This window comes from Physcomitrium patens, chromosome 8 (genome assembly GCF_059467195.1).
Source record: "Physcomitrium patens ecotype Gransden chromosome 8, ASM5946719v1, whole genome shotgun sequence".
NCBI lineage: Eukaryota > Viridiplantae > Streptophyta > Bryopsida > Funariales > Funariaceae > Physcomitrium > Physcomitrium patens.
The window spans coordinates 1846514-1854552 of NC_143417.1; the positions used below are offsets into that span (position 1 = coordinate 1846514).

An 8039-nucleotide genomic window follows, 5' to 3' on the forward strand; every position below is an offset into this window, starting at 1 on the left:
TGGTGAGCTTTTTTTTGCATTTTGTTTTTTATTTTTTTATTTTTTTATTTTTTTAATAGTTTGCATCTTTGTATTTAATTTGTGTTATTTTTTTCTTCTTAGAATGTTTAAATTTTTTTTCTTGGATTTAATATTCAATGTTCATATATACTTCAAAATTTGACATTGATAATTTAAAAAAAAATGTATAATGGAATCCACTTTGTGTCTCTTTGAATTAGGCCTTTTTATACTAGTTGGCATGGTTAAGAAGCAAGTTATAGATTTTGGATTAGTATAGGTAAGTCTAATCTACAAACTTCTTTTTTCAACTCTAATTGGACATGTCTACATCAATAAAATAAAAAAAATAAAAAAAAAATTAGTTGTGGAATTTGGAGCTAGCTCTAAATTGGCTACAATGTACTCAACTAGCACAGTAGGTACATCTTCACCTTTCAATTCCATAGCTAGTTTTTTATTGCTCTCATATTCTATGAAATTCTAAACTTATCCAACTCCATTCTTTTTACCTTATCTAATTTATTTGGCAGATAACATATATACTTTATTTAATCTTAAGTTCTTTTTTATTGCCATTTTTTGTGCTATAAATTTTTAGTAGAGTTGAAGTATTTAATAATATTATTCATTATTAAAGACTCTTTTATATTAAAAAATATCAAATTTATAAGAAATTGATTTTTTATAGACTAATTTAAGTTCTTAGATGCTCAATAATTCTAATATATTTTTAAATAGGCCTTGAATGGTCCAAATATATAAAAATCTAGAGGTTGAATGGTGTAGAATACATAAGATGGTAGGATTAGAATGTCCAATTATGTATCTTATATTAATTTTCTTATTTCAATAGTAATATGGCTTATATTGTTGTATTACATAAAATTTACTTGAAAATATATTAGGCAGTTAGTTGTGGAAGATAAAATAGAACTTGCAATAAGAAGATCCTAATAACTCCAATAGAATCTTAAATTAGTCCTAATCGAATCCTAAAAAAATCCTAACAAAATCCTAAATCAAATCCTAACTAAATTCTAATTAAATCATAATCAAATCTTAATTAAATTCTACTCAAATTCTAAATCACTTCTAAACCAGTCCTAATCAAGTCTTAAAAAATCCTAAATCCTAACCAAATTCTAATCAAGTTCTAAATCAAATCTTAATTAAACCTTAAACCAAACTTTAATCAAATCCTAATCAAATCTTAAAGTAAATCGTAATCAAATTTTAAATCAAATCTTAATTAAATCCTAATAAAATTTTAATCAAATCTTATATCATAACCAAATTCTAGACCAAACCTTGATGAAATCTTCACCAAATTTTAATCGAACCTTAATCAAATCTTAGATCCAATTCCAATCAAATCTTAATCAAATTCTTTTAAAAATCTAAACCAAGTTCTAATCAAATTCTAAATTGAATCTTAATCAAATCTTAATCAAATTCTAAACTCATAATTAACCATATAGCAAATTAAAACCTCAAAAACTAATAATTGAATTGTTAATACCAACTCAAAATTTACACACTTTTTAACAATTTAATTGAAAATTAACACAAGAATAATAATATCAATTGCATCTACTAATTAAAAAAAATTATAAGATAATCCATTTGAGTGTTGGATGGCATCCTTCTCTAATCTTGATGTTAAGCTCCCAATACAAATATCTCCTTCTTAAACTATTAAATTGCTCTCAAAATTCATAAAAATGTTGGAAATCAAGTCTGTTATCCATACAAAAAAAATTCACTTAATTAGGCTCTTTTATAATAAAATATTTTTTTTCTTCTTTCACTTAATAGTCATATTACTATACAACATGTCTATTTAGAATTAATATATGTCTTTTGATAGGAAAAATACTATCAATTTGTGCCATGCTCTTAATAAAGTAAAAAATCCATTTGAAGAATAAATAATTAGTCACCAAAGCTCTAGGTTGTATTGCCATAGTCACACTTAATTAGCATTGCTCTATATAGTTTTGGCAAAAATACATCCTTCTAAAAATGTAAAAAGATGGTATGACTAACCTTATTGAATTGATGCATATCAAAATTGAAAGCTAATCTCATTAATTTGGAATGGTAAAATATACCTGATAGGCATATATTTGAGCTCTAGGAAGTATATTATTTTTTTTAGATACTTGCACAATGGAGTTATCACAATTCTATATCCTATCTAGAAGATTATTATATAAGGTATATAATACAATTAAATTATCATAGAAACTCTCCACAAATTTTTTGCATAGTATCTTTTTTCTAGAAGTTGTAAGGATTTATGCTAACTTCAATGTAAGCTTAAGGTATCAACGTCTAAACCACTTCAATCATCCATCACTCAAGATCTCATTTTTGAATGATCTGCATTGATGTAAATCCCACTAATAAATTTTAATTGGTAGGACTATTAATAATATAGATTTTAATTATTTAAATATAAAAATAATAGGATTAAAAAGTCTTTTTGATGATTTAAGTATTTATTAGAATTTAAAAATGCTTATAGGATATAAGAGTCTTATTGAAAAAAATTATAAAAATAAAGTCTTAGTGAGTATTAGAGCTAATTATTTTAGTTGATTTGATATTTTTACTTATTATTGAATATTAAAAATTAATTATTAAGACTAATGTATATATTAATCTTCTATTTATATTTTTTAATTATTTAAAAAACCTATAAATATTAATTAGTAGTTAAAAAAAGTATGAAAAAAAATATCATGTCTTTTTGGTTATTTATATTAGAAATATGATTTTTAGTTGTTTTAAATTTATTTTATTACTATAAAAAATCACCAAGGTAGGAAAATATGACTTTAATTTTATATAAATATTTTTTTAATTATAAAAAATAAATTTTTATTTAGAATTTTTTCAGAAATTTTTAGGAATTTTTACAAAAAAAATTTAAGATTTTGGTAAAATTGATTTTTTACCACTTTGTTAGCTTTGTTAGCTTTGATAAAAATGTGTGGCCTTTAAAGAAATGGAGCAAGATTTAAAGGCCACACATTTTTTACTTAATTTTTTATTTATTCACTTATTATCTTTAAACTTTCATAATTTATTTATAATAACTTGGATTTATATATTTTTTACTTTTTACTATATGAAAACTCAATAAACAGATTGTGATGAAGTTTGGAGTGTGTAATTGCTTGATTTCATTTATTTCACTTGTTTTGTGTTTGGTCTTCTTTTCTTCTTGTTAAATGCTTCTTTTATTTTATACCACCAAATAAAGTAGAGGCTTTCTTATAATTTGGATTGAGGGGTGAAATTTATCCTCACAATCAAGTCTTAGTTGTTTTTTAAAAAATCAATTTTTAAGTTGTGGAACTTAAACCTATGCCTTGCTGCTGTCAGTCATGTGGAGTCTGTGCTGTGGAGTAGAGCTGCACCCTTTACTCGCTGCTGGCCGTGGGCTTGCCGAGTCGACTGATGCGGCTCTGCCGGTGCTGTTACCCTCACCAACCGCTTCGTACGATTTCGCCGCGTTGTGATCGATCGCCAGCCATTTCATTCTGTGCAGAGTCATCTTGTAACATGCGTGGTTGTCGTTACTAGACTCCGCGACTTCTGTCCTGTCTGTCTTTCCCATAGCGAAGCTGTCAGACTCATCGGACAATTATATGACTACCTACAGGCGTTCCAGATCTGATGAGCATGATATCTAGCCGCGACAACTTCTGTCTTGTTGATTAAGTTGTAGTTGTTGGTGGTGGTGGTAGGAGTAGTAGTGTGATTTTGCACCCCGTTGCTTGGAGGTCGAGTTTGGGGTTGGAGTTTTTATTGGAGTTGGGAGTTTGCTTCGGTGTTAGGAGTTTGCTTCGGTGTTAGTTGTATGGCATCGCAGTTAGAGAGAAGCTCCAGTATGCGCTCCGATAGGGACACGACAATGGCGGTCTTCCAAAGGTCCGCTTCTTCTGTGAAAGAGTCCACTGCTGTCAATGTTCCTGTCATGCAGCGCAACAGCTCCTTGCTCAAAGGTAGTCCCCCGTCGGAGAAGCTGCGAGCGCTTCCTTCTCTTGTCAAGGATGGCCAAGGAAAGAGCGGGCTTAATGAATCTATTCGGAATCGCAATATCGTCATCGGCATCCTGTCGGGCCTTCTCTTCCTTGCTGTGGTGGTGCTCCCCTGGGAGGGGGAAGTGGGACCTGCTTACATCGCTGCTGGCAATGTCGGCAAAAATTCTGTAAGCATTGCTAGCGGTGGTGACCCATTTCAGAGCAAATGGGCGAACGCAGCTAGAGCGCGGCCTTATCATCATTTCTTGAAGATGTCCTTCCTGGGTAGTTCGAAATTTCTCGTCACAGGCCCTGCCATTACCGTGCCTTACCACAACGGTCCCATACTAGCCGGTAAGGGTGGCGTGCTCAAGGTGCATGTCATATATTATGGCGCTTTCACGGCTGCCCAGAAGGCTATAATTAACGACTTTCTTCAATCGTTTTCAGCGCCGAAGGCTTCCGCGGGACATCCCACTGTCGCAGGCTGGTGGGCTATCACCAAAGGATTCACAGATGGTTCCAAGGTGCCCGTTGCGCAGACTGTTCTGCGTGGTAGCGTCCACGAGGACGCTGCTTACAGCCTAGGAAAGTCCTTGATGCAATCTGATGTTGAAAAGCTAGTAGTCTCCTCCCTCGGCAAAGGTGTTGCGCTAGATCCTGCTGGGGTTTATGTCGTATTGACATCCGCCGATGTCAATGTCCAAGGATTCTGTAGCTCTCAGTGCGGGACTCATCTATACACGTTCCCATCTGCAGCAACGCAGACTCATGTTCTCCCCTACGCTTGGATCGGCAATGCCGAGAAGCTCTGCGCGGGCCACTGTGCGTGGCCATATGCTAAGCCTGTCAAGGGAGCTGGGCCTGACGTGCCGCCGCTAAAGCCTCCCAGTGGTGATGTCGGCTTGGACGGGATGATCATCAACATGGCGAGCTTACTTGTCGGCACAGCCACTAACCCTTACGCTACAGCCTATTTCCAGGGCGATGCAACGGATCCCTTGGAAGCAGCTGGCGCTTGTGGCGGGATCTATGGTGCAGGTGCTTACCCTGGCTACGCAGGACAGCTGCTGACTAACTCCAAGACAGGAGCTAGCTTCAATGTCTATGGTGTCAACGGCCGAGAGTTTCTTGTGCCATGGGTGTACAACCCTGTCACGAAGAAGTGTGCAGGTCAGGTATAGCATGTGTTACAGTACTAGTTTTATTAGTATGCCTACTTGACATCTGTGCTGCTGACAGCCTTAAGTGAAGAGCTTCCATGGCAGCCGATGCAACGCTAGGAGGCCTGCTTTTTAGTTTACGTGGCCTTTATCATCAATTTTCGATTCGACATCATTTTGTCACCCGACAGGCTCATTACATTGTCGCAACTACTTTGGTTGTGGATTCAAGTGAATTAAGTGAACTGGTGGTACGACACCGAGTTGTCCTTATCTACGATTACCGTCGGCCTTGTCGTGGTTCCGAGTAATACTACATACTTGATTTGAATTTGTGGGAATACTTGATTTTGTTTCGCTTGTATTATGCCTTTCTTAAATTTCCCTGTTGCGTATTCCGTCGTGCAATCTTCTCGGATCGAACACCAAACTCTGGGATCTTCGAGAAGTTTTTAAATTTGGAACTCGAGAAGAACACGACGTTACTAAGTTCAAAAGGTTTCACGACCCTTCTAGAAGGATCGATGACTACGCTCTGGCCATTGAGGAACAGGTTATTAGATGGGAAGAATGGTTTAAGATTCGCTCCATTTTAGTGCTTCAGGTGTTGCGGGGACGTTCCCTTGTTTCGTTGTGTTGGGCAAACCACCTAAGAGCGACTGCTGCTAGTTCAGTACACGTTGGGGACGTTTACGTTGTCGTAATGTCCCTCTGTTGTTAGCTTGTCTTTGAGCATGCCTCCGTTTTAGGTGCCTACCCCTCCGATCTTTCTAATACGCGTCTGAAAACGGGAGCCATCTCTCACCATCTCGTAATATTCTGGTGTATCCAGGCTATGGGTTTCTTTGTTCAAACCACTATTTATCCTTTTCATAAGGTTTTACATCTGCTTGCTGTAACTGGACCTCGTGATTAGTTCTAATTTGGAAATGTGAGTTGCTGATCCCCTTCGCTGGCACCAGCACGATTACTAAATCACACCACCTGGCAGAACACAGAGTTGCTGCTCTGAGTAAAATCTTAGGTCACATCACTTATAGGTTATTCTTCGTTCTGGAAATCCAATCAGTGGTTCATTACTCAGCTTTGAGGTCTTCTTTAGACAGGAGGTTGCGACACGCGGAAAGAGTACATATTTTTCCTCCTCATCAAGTAAGCACAGCTTTTGTTGAGTTTGATTGCACGTCACAAATGACTCCCGGTACAGTCATATCGTTGGTGAGTCATTTCTCTGACAATCTAAACGTCTATTCGCCTTCTGAAACGTATGATGACAGTAACATTCCCGTCTCTAAACCAACCAAAGGGGTGATACGTCTGTCACACTGTACCCATAATATCTGTTTCTACGTGCCCTAATATTTCAATCCAACCCACAAAAGATGCCGACACTGCAGAGGCGTTCACCATTATGAGTACCACCGAGCTCCTTGTCCGTGAGACCAATTGTACCTACCGTCCAATGTCTCCACGCTGCGCTTGATCTTTTGCTTCTGAGACGTAATGTTCTATATACCAGCTGATGAAATGAAGACACCACTCTTGGATACTTCCCATTCTTGTTCTGCCACATCCCATCTGTTAGCGAGAAAGTCTGGTCAGGCTGGTTGAGGGCACAGACAGATCTGGTGCATGTCTGCTTATGCCAACACTCTGAACAGACTGGACAATTCGGTGTCAGGCTGGTATGAATTTGGCGCAACAGAAAAATTTGATTATTTTTGTTTTTTTGTTTTGTTTTTTGAACAAATGTTATTATAACACACTGGGCTGGGTGTGAACAGTCTGTGTTATAAAGAATAATTCATTGTCACATCTTAGTCTAACCAAGGACATGTTGACTTAGCTATTTGAAGTTGCATTCTATTATGGTTTGTATTTCCAAGATTTAAACCTTTTACTATAGATTGGAGGTCTTTCATGCTCTTCACATTTTAATATTTATGACAACAATGTCATACATCAAACTTGTCTTGATTTAATGCAAACTTATCAAATATAGCTACCTCCATTCCCTTGACCTGTTTATAATTGAAGTAATACAAATTCTTTTCTTTAGTACAAAACATCTATTCATATTGAAATGAATCATAAAGTCACTTATTATAAGTTTAATCACCAAAATGAGGTTTTGCTTCATCCTTGGCATAAGGAGGACAACTTTAAATGTAATCCAATTGATTTATCCATTCACAACTACCTCCACTATAATAGAGCCAATTCCAAGGGCTTCAAATGTGCTATCATTTGTTAAAATTATATTTGTTGTTGAAATAATCTCAAAAATGTCAAATAAATACTTATAATGTGTCACATATTTGGAGCAACCTAAAACCACAATCAATCTTGATATAGCAGCTATAAAGGTCTTTTTTTTAGCTATAAATGTATAATCTTATTCTATGTAAGAAAAATATTTTAATTTAGCTTCATTAATATTGATTATAATCATTGCAAAAGTCTTCTTTTCATCACATTTCTATTGTTTTTTTTTCCTTCATATTAATTTGTATGTTAAGTGTCACGCACATACATATTTATTATGATATTTACCTATATGATTAAGTAGAAGTAAGTAAAAATAGATTTATTTCATATTATTTTTTAAAAGAGCTTTTTAAAATCTTCATAAATTTTTCTTTGACTTTACATATGTTTGTAGTTGATTAATAGGTTAGAAACTTGGTCAATAAATTAACTACATGTTGATAGCTTGCGGAACAAGCTAACTATGTAGTGTACATATAAAAAACTTGCCTTATAAGTTAAGATACATTTTTTATAAAGTCAACATGTTTTGGAGGCCCTACATAATATTGCCACATAGCTCTTAAGTAAGATT

At 34.9% G+C, this 8039-nt stretch overlaps 1 protein-coding gene across 1 annotated transcript; it reads left to right on the plus strand.

Annotated features, from left to right (window-relative positions):
- Positions 1 to 3558: 3558 nt before the first annotated feature.
- Positions 3559 to 5470, plus strand: LOC112285374 (protein PHOSPHATE-INDUCED 1). The gene has a single exon (XM_024526132.2). The coding sequence runs from the start codon at positions 3872 to 3874 to the stop codon at positions 5216 to 5218; it is 1347 nt and encodes a 448-aa protein (XP_024381900.1). The 5' UTR covers positions 3559 to 3871; the 3' UTR covers positions 5219 to 5470.
- The last annotated feature ends 2569 nt before the right edge of the window (positions 5471 to 8039 follow it).